General features: G+C 40.6%; 1 protein-coding gene across 3 annotated transcripts in view; it reads right to left on the reverse strand.

Annotated features, from left to right (window-relative positions):
- col11a1a (collagen, type XI, alpha 1a) overlaps positions 1-18,592 on the reverse strand; it is a 64,000-nt gene extending 45,408 nt beyond the window's left edge. For all 3 annotated transcript variants that reach the window (XM_061666130.1, XM_061666129.1, XM_061666128.1), the window contains exons 1-5: positions 18,245-18,592; positions 14,161-14,325; positions 13,003-13,216; positions 9,747-9,909; positions 1,406-1,531 (exon numbers count right to left, since the gene is read on the reverse strand). In XM_061666130.1, coding sequence (XP_061522114.1) covers positions 1,406-1,531; positions 9,747-9,909; positions 13,003-13,216; positions 14,161-14,325; positions 18,245-18,359 — 783 coding nt within the window. In that variant the 5' untranslated portion in view covers positions 18,360-18,592. The remainder of the gene's footprint in view (positions 1-1,405; positions 1,532-9,746; positions 9,910-13,002; positions 13,217-14,160; positions 14,326-18,244) is intronic.
- Between the last annotated feature and the right edge of the window lie 1,547 nt (positions 18,593-20,139).

Consider the following 20,139-nt stretch of genomic DNA (forward strand, 5'->3'; position numbering starts at 1 on the left):
GATTGTTTTATGACAAATTTCTCTTTTACTTGAAACAAGTTACTTTTAGATGATGAGTCTTATTTTAAGTGTTATGGGTTTTATTTTCAGTGTAATCAGATTTTTTTTTTTTAGAAATAAAACAAATCTTCTTGGTAAGAGTTTGAGTTTTTGCAGTGTGGTTAATTAAGTTTGTCAGTGGTTTCTTAAGTATAGAAGGGGTAAGTAATCACAATGAAGAAAGAATCATTAGACAGAGTTATGAAGCTTCATCATCTGTTTTGTATCCAAATGACTCCTTATAATATTATCAAAAGATGAACCTGATATTCTCTTAGCACTTTAACTGCAGCCGTACACACACGGTCTTCCCAGTCCGACTCCAAACACTGCGCCGTTGTCCACAGGTGAGCCTATTCAATCATGTGCATGTGCGCACATCTGGAAACACCTTCAACCAGGTATACGCAACAGCATGCTTTGACAGCTGACTGTGGGCACATGCTATGACATCACAGAGGAGTGGAATGCTGTGTAGCTGTGTATTTAGTGCAGCGCTTATTTGTAGCAAACACAAATGAATATGTACAGAACACACCCTAATAGTTGCGGTCATTGTGCTTTTGAAAACATTTGTATTACACTTAATTAAGGTGTCATACCTATCATGAAATAATATATATTTTAGTTATTTAGTATATATAACTCGTAATATGGTTCCCCATGTATTGTTTCTATTTTGTGAAATGAATAAATAAAGTGTGCAATATTCATTGGAAATTAATGAAAAGGTTAAATGACACCAGCTTGGGAAGTGGTTTGTGCAATGCATCAGGAAATCAAGGACACAATGGATATATAAATAGGCCTAACTAGCTATGTGTATTTATTTATTTATTTATCTATCCAGGTAAGGCAACTAACAACAGATTTTTATTTGCAATGCCAACCTGGCCGACCTGTATGCATTCACAGATGTAAATGATGGTGCTGGTTGAAAAGCAGGTTAGATATCTTTCAACCAGAGAATAGTGAGCTGAAATAAATAAATAAATTAATAAATAAATACAAAATTGTACTAATGCTCCTCTCAACCGAGACCCATCTACAGTATTATTCATAGTTCGGTAATGAGTGCATGGATAAGAACCATGGCAGAGAAAATAAATACTGTACACCTGACGACATTTTGCTTCAAATACGTAATAATAGTATTGCACTGGCTCAAGAGTGCCGAATAACACATGCACTATTTGTGTGCAATAAGCAAATGAAATATTTTGAAGTAACTAAATTAAAGTGTGTGGATGCTGAAATTGTGAAACATGCTGAAACGAAGTAAATGTCTTCATATCAGTAGGAAAACAAATTATGGTCCTAAATAAGTACTTTGCAGAATAACTCCCACCCTCCCTGGTTGGCTGACCTCTTCCTGAGGCTGCTGGGCCTGCAGGGATTCACTATGGGGAGTGTCACAGTCCGGGCTGTAATGTTCACAGAAGTCGTATGCTGCTTTGGAATCGGAAACGATCAGAAGTTGCTGGATGTCCCCCTGTGGAAAAGAGAAAAATATGCTCAAGTTAGCTCATGTTCATGTTTAATTGGCAAATAAAAAACACTCCACAGACAAGACAAGACGAGGCTTCAAGCTTGAATGACGATGTAAGAGGTGATCTCGGGTCTCATCTTGCCCACAGACTCCCACGTATTGGGTATCGTCACTTTAAACCGCATACACTCCTTGAAGTCTCAGCGCCCTTTGCACAATGGTCATTGCACCGGACTATTGCAATATTAGTCATTCGAACTGCTCTAAGTGCTAGAGGACTCTGCATCTTTTTGCACAATTGTTTTTTGTCAAAGTCTTTATGTCTCCAAAGTGTTCTGTAAATTGACTGTCTGTCGTACTAGAGCGGCTCCAACTACCGGAGACAAATTCCTTGTGTGTTTTGGACATACTTGGCAAATAAAGATGATTCTGATTCTGATTCTGATTCAGACATTATTATTATTAACAAGGCAGGGGGGTTTAACACAGGAACTATACCAATATTTGTTCTGCCATCAAGACATAATTAGCAGTTGTGACTATGTGTTGTTCTGCAGTTGTTTCCTTTTTATTCTTAGACAACTAGTGCAAATTATAACATGATTCAATTGACACCCATACACATACACAATACCTATAATATTGACAAATACATATTACTGTTGGGGCAGCCATGGGCAACCAGTTAAGAGTTGCACTTGGCGCAACTCTGCAAGGAGATGGGCTAGACCCAGTTTTGGTCATTTCGTGGGCAGGCGTACCCCCAGCGCATTTAAAAGTGGGACGTCCGCACTGGTCTGGGCGTCATCACAGAAGACTTCAATCCTGTCCAATCGAAGTGGCTTCTCTCATTCCCTTTAAAAGTGGCGCAAATTGTCTCCCATGGAGATGGCTCGATATGCCGAAGAGGACGCAGCGATTCCTGAGTGACTGGAGCATTGAAGGTTAGCGGGTACCCTTATTAAATACAGAATGAGTTGGTGAAAACCGCTGGCAACTTGAATATGTCTCCGGAACTCATTTATCTATCCCATCCAACGATCGTTCATTTCCATTCACCCCGCCTATCCCCATAGCTGCAAGCAAGCCAGTATGTGGATTGATTTAAAAAATACAATAATAATAATAACAATATGTTCAATTAATTGATTTCTACAATGATTAAGAGCTTTGGATACCCACTGTTGAAATACGTCTTTCATTCACCACACATTGCTGAATAGATGATATGGAAAGATAATTTTTGTTGGCATTTACACAAGCGAAAAAGGTCTCCCTACCGCCTCTCTTCTGGTCTGCTTTGCGTGCTGGTTTGCAGCAGCCTTTCAGATGCGATGTTTAAAGAAACAAAATCATCCAGTGAGATTGTCTCAGGTTTGCTAAATCACATTGTGGGTGCTAAATGAATCAATTTGCAAATACTCTTCCCACAATGTGCAAAATGAATGTGCTTGGCAATTTAGCGTGTTTGGCAGACACAATGTTAGTTGTGCCCGTTGAGTAGATCAGCGGCCACATCTGTTTGCAGTCTAGTTTGCACCGATTTTTGCATGTGTAAACTTTTAATAAACCAGGCCCTTGGTGTCAAAGGGCCAAATAGTAGATGATTGGCAGTTAAAAATGAGAGGACTGAAGCAGGTTGTAACTTGTCAGGAGAATGTGAGCATGTATTCCACCTGCATGAAAATGTGATCTATGCATCCTGAACATGTACCTTCATATAAACATTTATTTGCTAAGACTTGCAGAGTCCCTTGAACGTCTCTTTGTTCAACCATCCATCAACATCTTGCACCATTTCAGTTTAACACTCAAAAGTCCTCTCTGCGCGACTCTGGGTGGGTGTAATGTTATTTTAAAAATGTTGTTTTTATTTCTCAACAGATACAGCTATTAAGGTATTAATTGCCATTTTAGGAATAACTAACATAAACTCAAACCAAACTGTATAAAACGAAATATACCCTTTCCTGCCATAATGCATTGACAGGCAATTCATTTGCCAAATAGGAGATGCCAAACACATAATCTTATTCTCCATCAAACGCTTTCAGTTTATTAGTCAAGTTAAATGCCTGCGATAAATATAAAGTGTAATCTGGACATCACCAAAAAAAATTTCTACAGATGAAACCTTTGTAGTTTATGAATGATAACAACCTATATTGTAAAATGTTATACAATGTATTCTACAAATTAAAGTCATATTCTACTGGCAAGAATGTATTACACAAAGCATTTCCAATTAATTTATTTTCTATCTTCTGTCCCATTCTCACACAGTACCAAATAAATTTTGTGGTTTTTTTTGCCATGCAAACTAACTCATGATTGTTTGTCCTAGAAATAACCACATCTCTAAATGTGTTCAGTGACAAAGCATTTTGTCCAACAGGTGTTGCCGTATCTCTACTGCAGTGAGTGGAATGGTATAAATCTATCTCTGAAAGTTCTGAACTCCTGTTGCAATGCCGGTGTTGCATTAAGCAGAATAATGCTGTCTGGAGGAATTGCATAGGGTGGATGAAAGCAAAGTTTACCATAGCTGACATGATGTTCTTCTTTAGACTGAAAACTAGTTTAGACTGGATCACCAGCGCCTCTTCCATTTGTTTCTCACCAAAGCTGTTAAATTCTATGTTAACTTTTAAAACAACATTTATGCATCAATCTTATTAAAAGGGCATAGATGTACCTCCTGTGTTTACCAAATGACCTGAAACATAAAATGACCCTTCAAAGCAGATGCATGACTGTAGTAAAAACTCCATGGCAAGCCTGACAAGCTCTCGCTATCTTGAGGTGAGTGTACAGTTAAAACCAGGAGTTTACATACAATATATAAAAAGGCACATACGTTAGAAGAAGAAGCCATTACTCTGAAAGAAACATAAAGAAGGAGGATTACAGTTCGCAAATCCACACAGTTTGGAGACATGTCCTGTGGTCTGATGGAACTCAAATTGAACTGCTTGGCCCTAATCAGCATTGTTACGTTTGGAGGAAAAAGGGGGAAGCTTGCAAGCCTGAGAACCATCCCAATTGTAAAATACAGTGGTGGCAGCATCATGTTATGGGGTTGTTTTGTTACAGCAGGGACTGGTGCCCTCCAGAAAATAGATGGCATCATGAGGAAAGAACGTGGGCTCAAATGTGTCTTCCAAATGGACAATGACCCAAAGCATACTACAAAACTAGTTACAAAGTGGCTTATGGGTAACAAAGTCAATGTTTTGGAGTGGCCATCACAAAGCCCTGATCTCAATCCTTCTGAAATTTATGAGCAGACCTGAAAAGACATGTGCGAACAAGGCGGCCTACAAACTTGGCTCAGTTACAGCAGTTTAGTCATGAGAAATGGGCCAGAATTCCTGGCAATTATAGTGAGAAGCTTGTGGCGTTATATCCAAAATATATGACCAAAGTCAAAGGTATCAAATATTAACGAATTGTAGGTAAACGTCTGACTCTAAGTCGACGCAGAGAAAAATTGTCTAAAAACTAGAACCAAAAGAAACTCATTATTCTGGCATTTACCAAATACAAATAATTTTGGTAGTCCTAATTTACCTAAAACAGGAAAGGATTTCATGTCAGACAGTAAGGAAAAAAAGCATGTGTGTCTTTTTATATATTGTACGTAAACTTCTGGTTTCAACTGTATGTGTTTGGGGAAATTGGACAGGAAAAGATAGATCAAGCTTTGCCCTGACTCAAGCTGGCGTGTATTACTTCATGTGTCACCCTAAGACCAACAATGAATGCTTGAATCCGGCCTAGAGTCAGTTCTAATTAGTCCACTCTGTGAGCCCCCCGTTTGCACACAAATAGACTATGGTGGCATTGTGTTCAACCCTCAGACAAAATCATTGCCATTCCCCAAAATCATAGGACTATGTCACAGAATTATATGTGCAATATGGCAGTTACAGTGACGTGACCATATTTGTAAGGAAGTTGAGCAGAAGAAACGACAAAATTATATGATCATTAAATCTACTTGCTTCTTGGAAACCCATTTGCCACACTGACCTTTCTTTCCAGGGAAAAAAAACATTGTAGCCGTGCCATTTGGCAAAGCCAAGCCGAATCACAAGATAAAGACCAGACATGTTAAAAACTGCCAACTCAGGAGAGGGAACACCAAGAGGAACCCAGAGACAGACAGGCAGGCAGCAGGGGTTTAGAGAGAGCAGCTGTGATGCTAAAAGATGTTTTGTGCAGGGTAACACCTGGGGAGGGTTATGCCGAGGGTTTGGGTCTGTCTTCCATGGTGGACTGCTGAGATAAAAAGCCTTTGGCAACTTGGAGTAAAGCCAGAATTCCTAAAATATGCCTCTCCTGGCTACAGCATTGCAAAGTACTGCTCAGACAGCATCCTTTGGGGCTGTGTGGTTAATGACTGAAGTACTACAGGTTAGTAGTACTATAAAATGGAAATACACAGTGCTGCACCGTTATACCATGCGAAAAGAAAGACGTACTTTTAGCTGGAGCTTTGATCCTGTTCCATTTGGCTCAGATACGACAGAAAATTGTTGAAATCATTCAACATTACAATTCAGGATACCGTTGACGGGCACAGTGAAACTTGCCTTTTAAACTCTTGATAACAACAAAGGCCTACAGATATATAACTGTAAATAAACAGTGCACCAGTCAAAGGTTAGCTATAGCAGAGCCCGTCGAAAAACGGCATTTACACCTATATTCAATTACATTTAATCTTAAAAATGGCCATGTCACATTCTTTACATCTAATCACAATGTAAGTGTTGGTCAACACTGGCCAAATCAAAACACAAGCATTCATCAACATACAGTAGGTCCTTTGACATAGCTCTGCCTCAAGTTGCATTAAATGTCAGCCCAGGGCAGCCTTTTGTCCGACCATAGTCAGCTATAATTAGACATCCCCATACAACAATTAGCCAAGTCCCTTAAAAGGTCGGCAGATACAGACACACACGTAAGATAGCCTGATCACTCCTGAAACTCCTGAGAACATGCACACGATGTTTGAGCAATTAGAATTGCCTTCCCTCTCAGGGCCTAATAATGGAATCCTTTAATCAAGTCATATGACATGGAAAGACTGAGCTTTACAGAATAGTAGATTTGCAAGCGCTCAGAATACCAAAGTAACTAAAGTGACTGATCCCACAGCAGAGGTGGCATGACACAAAGAGCAGCAAAAGCCAACTCATTTGAAATAGCACCAATAAAAGAATGTACATACACAGTGCTTGTCAAATGTGAATTATGCAAAATGTTATTACTTTATTAATTGTTTTGAATAAAACGTACTTCACTTTAATTAGCAGAAAAGTGACAATTCTGCAATACTTGAGATGTTTTTCATAAGATGTTTTTCATGATATGAAAATATATGTATTTCTTTCCTAACTTAAAGTGCTTCCAAATAATGGTACAATATATTAGTTTTGTGTCAAATTTGAGCAATTTCCACACTATTTGGAGGAATATAGCGCATGACTGAATTTGTACTGAAATTAACGCCGAACATACACTTAGTCAAGTCGCCACACTTAATACAGGTGACATAGACCCTGTGAAATGGAATACCTATTTGCCATCTACCTCTGCAGATGAGAGCAAGGATCAGTGTGTTTTTAAGGAACAGACAGGTATGTATACTCATGTCTTCAGTTCAGCCAAGAAATGCCACCCTTGCATGAATAGGTGGTCTCATTGCTTTGGCACGGTGGGGAGGCCTCAAGGTAGGGAGAGAGGAGAGGGAGGAGGTGGTGGCGGGAAGGGGAGAATAGGCAGGGGAGGAAGATGAGGAAGTGATGGCGGGGAATGAAAGACTTCCATTCATCTGAAGCAGATTCTTTTGCAAAGGTGGTCACCTCAAACCTAGGCCAGATATGCTATGAATGGACGTCTATGCAAAATACAGGTCAGTTTGCAAAATATGATGCCAGTTTGAATTTGAGAGCAAATACATCCCATTTTAATATTATTTGATGTACAGTACAAACAAATGTTGCCTTAAAAGATGTACCTACAGCAGATGTTGATGGAAAACCAAGTACTCTATTGATCAGACCGTTAAAAACAACTGACCTGCAGTATTATTTTATTTTGGGGCCATTTAGAGTACACCATACACTTAGCATTTACACCATAAAAATGCAAATGTGGCTCAGACCCCAATCCTTGTGACGAACAAAAATAGTTTGAGTGAACTGGTTACACTGTTTATTTTCTCATTGTAAGCGTATGTATGCTTAAGACTTCGGTATTTCCTTTCCCTTTACATCCCAGCATGCAATGGGCCCTGTGGATTTGTGCAGAGAGCAGGGACAGAGAACAGACAGGAGACCTGTTCCAAAAACCACACAGCGAAGACCCTGTTGGCAGACTTATGGCTCCTATTTTCAGCGTGTCCACTTTGTCAGTCTCTGACTGGACACACTGTTTCTTACAGATGCTGCCTTCATAGCCCTCTCATAAATGTAATCAAAACTGACAGGATATGCAAGAATATCAGTTTATGAAACCAGGGTTTAACAAAAAATGTGCCTGGATCCCTTTATTTAATGATATAGAAGCAAACACAGCATATTTAAGGCTCTGAGTGCCCCAATGTCAATGACAAGGCATACCAAAAATACAAGCCATTCTTTCAAAAATGGCGTCCTCATAATGGCTGCTCATAAACAAATCAGCCCTCTCTCAAAACATAGCCTCTCTGTGACCTTTCCTTCCCACCAGAGATAGCCAAGAGTGTCTTTTCCATTATTAAATTGTTCTTCAGCCCTCTATCCTCACATGAACCCAAAAGTGTTACCAGACTGTGGCAGCCTATTTAAAAATTTTGTTTTAAAACCGTCACATAGGCAACATAATCCTAATAGAATAAATGTATTCTGTGGTGTGTTATCAGTGGTACATGTGAGCAGGCAAGTATGCAAACAGATGCAATACAACAGTAGAATGCTAAACTCTTTGTCAAACAGTTTAAAGTAAAACATAGCTTTAAAACAACATTGACAGTTACTTTTTTGACACTTGTTATATAACCCCAATTCCAATGAAGTTAGGACGTTGTGTTAAACATAAATAAAAACAGAATACAATGATTTTCAAATCATGCTCAACCTATATTTAATTTAATACACTACCAAAGACAAGATATTTAATGTTCAAACTAATAAACGTCATTGTTTTTAGCAAATAATCATTAACTTAGAATTTTATGGCTGTAACACGTTCCAAAAAAGCTGGGACAGGTGGCAAAAAAGAAAGTTGAGGAATGCCCATCAAACACCTGTATGGAACATCCCACAGGTGAACAGGCTAACTGAGAACAAGTGGGTGCCATGATTGTGTATAAAAGGAGCTTCCCTGGTTTGCTCAGTCATTCACAAGCAAAGATGGGGTGAGGTTCACCTCTTTGTGAACAAGTGCGTGAGAAAATAGTTGAACAGTTTAAGGACAATGTTCCTCAACGTAAAATTGCAAGGAATTTAGGGATTCAATCATCTCCGGTCCATAATATCTTCAAAAGGTTCAGAGAATCTGGAGAAATCACTTCATGTAAGCGGCAAGGCCGAAAACCAACATTGAATGCCCGTGACATTCGATCCCTCAGGCGGCACTGTATCAAAAACCGACATCAATGTGGAAAAGATATCACCACATGGGCTCAGGAACACTTCAGAAAACCAATGTCAGTAAATACAGTTCGACTCTACATCCGTAAGTGCAACTTGAAACTCTACTATGCAAAGCAAAAGCCATTTATCAACAACACCCAGAAACACAATTTTTTTTATACTGTAGTCTCTCTACTCTAGAGATGACTAGTGACTCTTAATAACAAGTTCGTAAACATAGACCAGTCTCCCGACTTCTGTGTGACGTAGAAAACAGTAGCTAACTGTTGGAACCTTTTGGGCCTTTTACCACACCACACCTAAGCTTGCCATGAAGCTGAAATATATATGATAATGCGCTCATCATGAAATCAAAGCATCCCACATGCAGTTATCAACTGAAGAGGAGTCCAATTGATGATTTGACAGAGATGTAAAACACATGCATAAATATGAGTTGAAGAATTCACATCATTGATTGATTCACGTTTCAGAACAACCGGCTACATTGAAGCTACAGTCCCTCTACCGCATTTACTTGGCAATAGATTTAATCTAAATCTATTATTGAAAGAAGGCACTGAGAATATTACCTGGAAAAATTCTTCATCAAGGATCCTTGTGCCAAACACAGTAATGCCATTGGTGCTGATGGAGGTCTGGTCACTTCTGAGGAGAGGCTTGGTGATCTTCTTCTTGCAGTCCACAATAATGGTGACTGTCTTTTTCTCCACACTAATAGCAACACGATGCCACCTGTTCAAAAGCAAAACAGCAGCAAACAATGGAAGATCAGTACGACCATACCTCAAAGCAAAATATACAGTATACTCCCATTGAGGTCTCATCCAAGCAAAAAAAATATTTATTTTGGTAAGGAACATCTCGAGCTACAACAGGCTAACTGGGGTCACACGTGAGTATGACACCTCCTTCCACTTTGGACCATTTACCACTGCGCTTAAGAGCTATTGCATACCAGGCAGCAGTGGACCACATTCTTGCCCCCACACTTTGGCCCTGTTTAACACAGGATTACACTCATTAAACTCCAAACTTAATCCTTCTTCTGGGTTACTCGGCATGACAGACATCGTGAACATTGTGGAAAGTGTGTGTCAGGATTCAGGAAGACCTGCCTCACCAGAGCAGGAGGCATACAGTCAAAACATTGTTCTGTGGAAGATGAAACTTGGCACCAATGAAAGCTCAAGCTGGAGTACACAAGGCATTAATCACAGGCACAGATACATATCTGATCATGTATGAGTTAATTTCCTTTCATAAATCTTGTAGTCACAATGTTCATTTATTTTGAACAAGACTCATAGAAACACATTCCAACAACACAGTTTAGAGGAAAATAAAGGTGCTGTACTGAACTCTCCAGGCTTAGCTGTGTAGCCGGAAGGATTACCTGTCACATTATATGACACATACGTAAAGGGTAACTTCAATGGGTTTTTTTCATCGACTTTGACAAACAGTTGCATTATATCGGAGTGGGAAGAACAAATAGTTGAGTATAATGTGTAAAAAGGAGCACACTCGCTATAGACACAAATTCCCAATTTCAGAACTATTGTATATAAAATGTCTGAAACATGAGATACGTATTACTTAAAAAAAGATGTTTAGACTTCACAAGCATTAACTGGCCTATGGTGTTTCAGGTCACGAGAAGGGTGCTGCTGTCCCAAATCAGGAGGGTTTTTGACTGATAATACCTAATTAGGAAGAGGGCAAGTGTGTCTGTCACTGTTTCCAAAAGTCTGAGTTTCCGTGCCATTTGAACTAAAATGTCATTTTCAAACGACGGCAAATCAAGCCGAGTTTCAACAATTCTATTGATATGTTCTTCAATTAAAATAGTCAAGTAACATGGAGACAATGTGCTTCTTTACACAAACACTGGAAACACTGTAAGGCATCATACAATATACCTATAATGCATTTCTCACCAGCCTTTCTGTTTATTTATTCCCCCTTATCCCTGCACAAGGGTTCATGACAGCTAAGGCAAAGCTCTTTGTGAGAACTTGAGGATTTCTGAACCCGGGAGCAGATAATCAGTTTTATGCTAAAAGGTTATGAGCACTGTTCCTGGTTGGGTGAGCACTCACTCTAAAATAACAGAGGCAGTGAGTTCATGGATGGGGTCAGGTTGCCCACTGCAGCCCCTGCTGTGCCCCTGTAATCTAGAGTCCCTCGCCTGTCTCTGTGCCCGAAGATCCCCGATGAGATGGATAATCCAGTGATGAGCACCTATGGTGCATCAATGGGAAGAACTACAGTACATTGTTTTCTTGCTTTTATAAAAAAAAAAAGAGCAAACCACTGGGGATCAGAAAGTGTCTGGGACTGTTTACATGACAACGCCTCATAAAAATGGGAATTTGAATTTCATATACAGACGGAGCGGGACAGTGCACAACTGGTTAGCACATCTGCCTCACACAACTGGTTAGCACATCTGCCTCACAGTTCTGAGGACCCGGGTTCAAATCCGGCCTCGCCTGTGTGGAGTTTGTATGTTCTCCCTGTGCCTGCGTGGGTTTTCTCCTGGTACTCCGGTTTCCTCCCCCATCCCAAAATGATGCACGGTAGGTTAACTGAAGACTCTAAATTGCCATTAGGTGTGTATGTGAGTGTGAATGGTTGTTTGTTTATATGTGCCCTGCGATTGGCTGGCGACCAGTTCAGGGTGTACCCCGCCTTTCGCCCGAAGATAACTGGGATAGGCTCCAGCACGCCCGCGACCCTAGTGAGGATAAGCAGTACAGAAAATAAAATGACTGTACAGACGGCGATATTATCTGAACAATCACAATCCCCATTCACACAATCCTGAAAATTATCTGCATGTCAGGCCAGTAGTTGGCGATGGCACGAAAATCTACTTTTGTACACTTTTTGTCAGCATGTACAAGATAAGTACAGTATATATATATATGAATGAAGAGTTGTACGTAATGTGACTCAGCTGGATGCTATAGCTGTGCAGTGAATGAACACTTTTGTGGAGAAGCATGATCAATGTTGTGCTGTGCCATACTCACTTGTGCCAAAACTGAACACTTAACCCACGCGCAGGTCCTCCCTAATTTATTTGGCAACATACAAATTAACATTATACTGATTGAGAATATTAGACGATAGAGTACAAACCATTAATTGCGAATGATATAATACTTCAAATGAACACTCCAGTGGTAAAATTTGGCATCGTGTTGATTTTATAAATGATTATTACCATAAATTGAAAATGTTTAAGTATTTCGGCAACAGTACAGTTAGACTCTGATGGCAGTCTTGAACGTGTAATGACATTCTTCTATCAGGGTATCGTTCTAATATTGATACGTTCCATCACCCCTTACAGCACAGGTGTCAAAGTGGTGGTCCGAAGGCTAGATCCGGCCCGCAGCATCATTTTATGTGGCCCGCGAAAGCAAATCATGTGTGTCGACTTCATGTTTCTTGTGAAAAGACCAAAATTGGTGTCTTTACTTGTATAATGTTGAGATATTGCAAGCATTTAATGTTACCAATCACCTTTTTGAAATAAATGTAATAAAAGTTCAACACTTTTTATTGGCTTCTGATTTTAAAACTAGTTATCCATCAATTTGTTGTGTATATGTCATTATATGAGACAATATTTTGTATGGGTTCACAGTCATAACGGCCCTCCGAGGGAAGCCATAACTACAATGTGGCCCGCAACAAAAATAAGTTTGACACCCCTTACAGGCTTGCACACTGATTCCCTCTGCTCGAGGTTCAAGTCATAACAACTCTGGGTCCGTTTTTGTGTATGATTATGGAAATGTTTGGGATTTGACATACTTTCCATCAGCGAGGTTCAGTGTCCGGAACAGAGGGTAGTCCTCCGGGGCTGGCTTGCCGTTCTGATCCTCATACAGGAAGACAGGTGAGCGTCCTACTTCAATCCCCAGCTGCTGGACCCCCTGCTCATTGTAAATAGACAACAGGAAGGACTGGAGGCCAGACTTGGGGCGCACTGTAGTCAGGATGGAGAAGTCCTCAGGGAAAGCACCTTCTGTAAAGATAGACAAGTTTGCGAGAGTGTTGTGAGGTGTCAGATCAATTCTTTTTTACTTTTGTTTCATTAATCTAGATTTTTTTACTCCTTTATTGTTTCTATGATGTACAGTACTGCACCAAAGTCTCAGACCAACATTAGAGTCGTTGTTCAAGTGATGTTAAAATTAGCATATAGAACTTGAGTGCCAACCCCGCGTAAGCTTTACTCTAGTAACAGAAATGGTTAAAAAAAATATTGTCAAGCTGAATATTTGTGTCTGTTTGTCCACTGGCTTGTTAATTAGAAATTTAATTTATCCTGGTTTATACTGTATAAGACGGGTTGTCATCAATATTGTTGTGGGGTTGAGGGTTTTGGACAGTTTTACTGATGCCAAAGGGTTAGGGTGAAAATTTATTCAGTATTTGGACTTTTATCCAAATTCCAAATGAAATAATTTTGTAAGGCTAAAAAAAAATAAAGTTGATATTTTTTGGAGCACACATCCTGCTTACTGTAAATACTGTATTCTGCTATTTTTAATACACCACAATGACTGCTGTGAAAAGAGTGATTCAAAGAGAAAAGGCTTCAATCTTTTGCTCAGTGGAGTAGACAACAGGGAGGTAATGGGGCATTCAAAGATAAACTGTTACATGCAATACCCATAATGGTAATTTGTTACTTCAATGGTTATCTTAAAACAATGGCAAAAGAATTATTGAAATGTAAAATGTAAAAATTGGCAGGATGGTAACAAGATAAGATTTACATGTTGCCTTTAAATATTCATCTCACAGTCATGATGTATTATTAATTTACAGATATTCCCAGAAAATGTATGCTTAACATTCTAATCAAATTTAAAACATCAACAATGGAGCACAGCAACATATATGCGAATGAAATAAGTGAAGGAGACATTCAAATTTTCAATGAGAGAGCGGAGTGTATCTTACCAGGGAATAGCTGCAGGGTGGGGGAACTGATCTGGACCTGCTTGCCAACTCTGTAAGCAGCGTCCGGCTTTGATGCTCTTCGGTTTGTGCAAAATCCTGATGTTTTTGTCACTCCTTCTGGGTAATTGTGAAATTCTAATACTTTTAGCACATCCACTGGTTGTGCTGTTAAGAGACACAAATGAAATATCAGTTAGGACTGCTTGAGTCTATAATGAATACAAAAATGTATTCATATTGAAGTACTAGGAGTAATGAAAAGGCTGTGCCATGAAAAGAGAGTCAGAGTCAGGAAACAATCATCTCGTAGTGAAGCAGATCTGACTTTTATGATTACACTACATCATAAAACAAAGTGTCCCATTGAGCCAATATCACACACATTAACATAAGGCTGTACTTAAAATGTCATATTGTTGTAGAGTTTATTACAATTAAGACATTTCTCAGGGGGCATAAACACCCCAAAGCGCCTCACTCCTGCTTTCCTGAAAGACTGCAAGGGCACCCATAGGGCAAAACAAACAATGTGCCAACTGAGCTCCATTCTTGCACCAGTGTAGGTTTACCTGGATAAGAGGTCTCCCAGAGTTTTCTATTCTCTTCCATCTGATGCCCTGCGCATAAAGGAGCCTGTGTCGCACAGTCATACCCACTGAAAGCACTCTGACCCTGCTTCTTCTTCAAAACAACCTCTCAGTATCAACATAAGAGTGGTAGACCAGCCCCGTATATTAACACTCTCTTGTCCAAATGAGTTTTTCAATATACATGAGACATGACACCCACCTCCCCCACCCACACACACACTCACACACACATACACAAAAGACAAACAAACGTTCTCACTATAAAGGGGGTGGAAAGCCAAGTAGCCCGTTTTTGGTTGGTATGTGGAGGTTTAATCGTTGTACGGGTCTTTTTAACTGCCGAATACAAGGGGATCTTTGCTTTTCTCTTCAGAAAAGCATGTGGTTTTGGCACAAGTCCTTGTTTCAACAAGAATCTAATCCCAGGGTGCTGCAAGCACTTCTCAAACAGAAAGCATGGCCTCACGTGTCGTCAACACACATTATCCTTATTTCACATTGTGCAGATTTGAGCACACGACTCAGAAGTTTCAAATTGTTACTCTGCCTAGCAACTAGCCAGATGCAATACATTGTAAGACAAAGAGAGCTTGTTCAAAGTGTCAAAATAGAAACATTTTGAATGAAAATGGGCTCCAAACGCAGACCAGCTAACAATATCCAAGCATATTTGTTTATTCATATTTGACCTGGTCCATGTAGTGGTTCACATAACTGACTGTTATGGGATTAATCGCCCTGTGATTGACATGCGATCACTCCAGAGTGACCCTGAACAGGATGTGCTGTACAGAAAATGGATGTATGGCCCATCAAAAACAGACAAAATCAGAAGTTTAAAAACAACCATCAGATAAGGTCACACCTGAGTCTGAATAATAAAAAGGAGTTTTCACTTTCAAACCAACATAATCTTACAAACGTTTGCATTAAGTAACCAGGAGCAAAACATGGCAGTTTTTCTTATTGGGTCATAGATTTTCAGAGTAATATGCTGTATGTACAGTAATTGTATTAACTTGGCACACTTTGATGATGTTTTTTTTTTTTTTTTTTTTTTTAGTTTGAGTCCCAGGAAAGTAGTATCTAATTTCTAAGCTGTAGAGTCCAACATGTTTGGGAACCCCTGGTATAGATATCAAACACAGAAGACACCAGCTCAAGGCAAGAGGAAGGATCTCATCACTGAAAATTGTAACTGGTCGTAACTGAGGATGGACCAGCTACTTACTTTGGAGAGTGAACTGAGGAAGTCATTGTGAGCTCCTGCAGAGTTGCTCTCCGTTCAAACGCCACCGCTCGCTTGTTCCAGATGTGGCAATTTGGCAGGTCTTCAACCCTCACACTTTGGTGCTGAGGTAATGTCAATAACGGCTATCTACGGTATTAAGGTGGCACAATGAGTGTGCAGAAATTCTAAGAGTGCATCTGATGCACTGGTGTGAGTTTACACTGAAGGGGGAGTTGGGGGCTAAGCAAACAGGGACCCATAACGACCACCAGAGCTCGGGTGGCATTTAATGGTAGACTCTCTGTACAGGCTGGAGGTGAAAGATGAATTGCAAGACTCCCTCTATTACTCTGACATCCTTATGCAAATCTTGGACACGTGCCGAAGAGGAGTTGCGATATGACGCGTCACTTTTGGACACATTTTATATCGTGGCCAGTATAGGTTTCATGATTGCTGTTAACGTTCTCATCACAGGAGAAACACAAAAGACCCGAGCACACAAAAACATGAATGTACTGCTGTGCCATTTCCAGCCACCACATTTTTACAGAAATTAGCTTTTAAATGGAGGAGGACCTTTTCACCTGCAGCTCCCTGAGACTCTAATAATATCTTCAGCAAGAATGGCTCTCTGTGTATGTCCCCTTTTCTCCTACACTCTCCCTCTTCCCTTCCGTAAACTTCCAAACTGCCATCCCGTCGGTTCAAACAAGACAGCTTTATGCAGGTGTTATACCAAGGAAACGTCAGCGGGACCGACCCAGCTTTCAAATAACCTTTCCTTGCATTTTGCTTCATTAAACCACTTGACTATAATCCTTCATATCAATGTAAACACATACATACGGTATTATGTCAGAGAATATTTAAATAAAAGATAATTATTGCTCTTCTGAAAATTCCAGGTGATACTCAAACGATCCAATCTTCTTGACTGTATTTCGGTAAGACCTCCAAGAAAGGTAAAACAAGAAGCTGATTAGCTGTTGTTTCCCGCTTGAGCACATTATGTGCAGAGGACTCTGGAAATGCTGGCTTTGTCTTGTGGAATGCACATCTGAACTTGCGCCCCAGGGGCTGAGAAAACGTGTCAGTACACTGCTAGATGGAGAGGGCACCCTGCAGAAACAGCTTCGACTGTCGTAAAGACCGCCGAAGACAGAGAGCCTCGAGAACGGTTCATTAAAAAAGGAAACGGATTCATGAATTTTGAAATGATCCATTACATTAATTGGTGTTAAATTCTGGCACATCTATGGAGTCAATATGAAGGCCAAGAGCTAAAATAAGGTGCCGAAATTGATAACTTATCCCTAAATGTGTCGGTGTAGAAGAGCCAATGGTAATTCTGAACCCGGTGACTTGTGGCCTTCACCGCTGCCAACTCGGCCTGTATACGTGCCTGCTCTTTGAAGGTTTTAAAATCATAGGGAAGTGCAACAAGGACCATCATCAAATAACTGCTCACTACTTAAAGGGGAAGCATTCCCACACAAGACACACATTGTCCAGGAGGCTGAGGAAAAAAACAATAACAACAACATCTAAGTGCAAAGTTGAGAAGAAGAAGAAGAAGAAGAGGAGCTGGGTACAGGGGGGGGGGGTCACGGTTGGGGGGGAAGCTTTTGGCCTTCAGTGTGGACCAGGTCAGTGTGGTGATAGGGTGAACCTGCCTGGCCAATGAGCCCCCTGCAGACATTTCGGAGCTTTGTACTCTTAGCATGACAGGCTTTACTGAACAAAGCATCACTCCCTATCTGTCACACCTGCAGATCGATCGTAATTATGATGAACAGAACACAAAAATACACACGCTGCAGTCAATTATCACAACTCAACTAGCAACACGGCGCACATCAACCAATCGAGCATGACAGATACTCACAAAACCGACATCAAGAGGACTTCAGGTTAAACAAAGAGAGAAGTTGAAAGTGTTAAAAGTGGATATTAAATTGTCGGACACTCTTGAGCATCAAGTGCTCGAGGATGACTTGAATTTTCCACCCACGCGTGTAATGCGCCCCTCGATAAAGCCGACAAACGACGTGCGCACAATTCAGCATTACGCACCGATCTCCAAAGTCGCGTTTTAATGGGTCGCAACTTCCAAAATGCAAATTAAACGGGAGGTGAACGCATGCAGTGTCCGGAACAATCTGATAACAGCCCAATCTCCATCATCAGCGAGCCGGCGGTCGGGCTGTGTTTAATTATTTTTGTATTTGTTCTTTTAACGTTCGAGTGCCAGTATTCTTACCTGCTGAGACACCGGTAGTCTGTAGAACCAGGGTTAACGTAACAAATGCAGTTACAGAGGAATCCATAAGCCACCTTTTCGTTTTCCACCTTGTGGACCACCTCTGCATCTCCATAGCCGTCAATGAAACTTTGGGCCGACTTCAAGGTGATTTCTAAGTGACGTCCCTTCCACAATCCCAAGTGATGATGGAAACTGTGCTACAAAGAAGCCATGTGTGATGAGTTCTAAGCCTCTTCTCTCAGCCGTTGCGAGGCCCCCGGTCCTCCTTGCCAGTGCCCACCCTTAATTCCCAGTGAGGGGAGTCGGGCTTTAACCGAAACGCACCGAGTGCAGTCGCTACTCTTGGTGAGTACACGGCCAGGAGGGCTGGGCAAAATCCACAAACCAGAGCTACATTTGCAGAGGGGGGGAATGACAAGGGAAGCAGCCCCTGATTAGCAAATCACGGGGCTGCAAATTCCCCTGCGGGTCCACCCATCGGCCTCACGACGCGCCCTGGCCTCGCCCGGCAGAGTGCGTCTGAGGGAAGAGGAAAGACAAACATGCGCAAAGTTAGCAAGGAGCTGCAAAGGAATCACACCGAGTGATAAATGTCTTTCTAAAATCTCCACCAAGACGCAAGACCTGACCATGTGGACTTGTTTTGAACCCCCCCACCCCCGAAAACAAACTTTTTCCAAAATCCAGCCCACTATTACACGTCAAAAGTCTGCCTTTTCAAACATAATGATCATCTTTAATTGAGAGTTAATTTTTGTAGTATGTTGAGAGCCACCACAATGGTAAACATTGTTAAATGAATACCTCCCTGTCATTTCAGTGTCATTTAAAAAAATATATCATTGTACATTTCGTAAAGGCAAAATAGTTGCTACAGCTGTCCAACTAATGCCATTACAATGAGAACTAGTAGTATGAAAATAGATCAATGGATCTATTTGTCATTGCTAAATGAAATGATCTTCCCTAAAGAACACTGAGATGGAAAGGATGTGTGGGTAAACATGAATGGTGCTGTTATACAGTCATGGGGGAGAAGGTGGGGTCACTTGATGCTATTAGGGAAGAGCATGAATAAATGTATGCCTTAAGTAAAAAAGTAAATGCCTCTTCATTTTTAACTTTGTAGCATAGACCTGAAGACTGCCATGTCTGCATCGATTATCATACAGTATTAGGTATATTTTCTGTTTACATTTTACCAATAGATGGTATACCAAACATTAACACTCATCAGTTTGATGCAGTGCATTTCACTGCGAAGTACTTTTCTACATTGAGCATTATGGTTAGGGGTTGGTGATAGGGCAATAACAATGGAGTTAGGCACATCACCGACGATCTTATACCAAACTTTCCCTCTTTAGGTGCAATTGCATCTGTTATTGAGAATTATGGTTAGCATGTCTGCCTCACAGTCGAGGCGGTCCTGGGTTTGAATGCCGGCCCAGGCCCTCCTGTGTGGAGTTAGCATGGTCTCCGGATGCTTGAATGGGTTTTCTAGCGGTATTCCAGCTTCCTCCAATGGTCCAGTCCAAGGCAAACCACGACTCACACCCAAACCCAGCTGGGATAGACCCCAGCTGAACCCACGAGGACATCTGAAGTCAAAAATAGATGGAAGTTGCAGTAACCCAAAGCATCACTATACATTACACAGAATGTTTGAGACTGCTCTGTGTTGGATTTCAATTGAGTGTTCGGGTGTACATATAGTGTTATGAATTATCAGTCACTGGTGTAAATTAATCTTTGTATGAATTGCAGTTTGAAAATCCTAAACGGGATGATGATACAATGACCAAAGCATACAGTTCAGATTGACAACCTCGAGGAAAAATTAACCCAATGTCATATAAATCTCATTTTTTAAAGAGGCAAATGAGGTGAGA

Source organism: Phycodurus eques, chromosome 21 (genome assembly GCF_024500275.1).
Source record: "Phycodurus eques isolate BA_2022a chromosome 21, UOR_Pequ_1.1, whole genome shotgun sequence".
Lineage (NCBI taxonomy): Eukaryota > Metazoa > Chordata > Actinopteri > Syngnathiformes > Syngnathidae > Phycodurus > Phycodurus eques.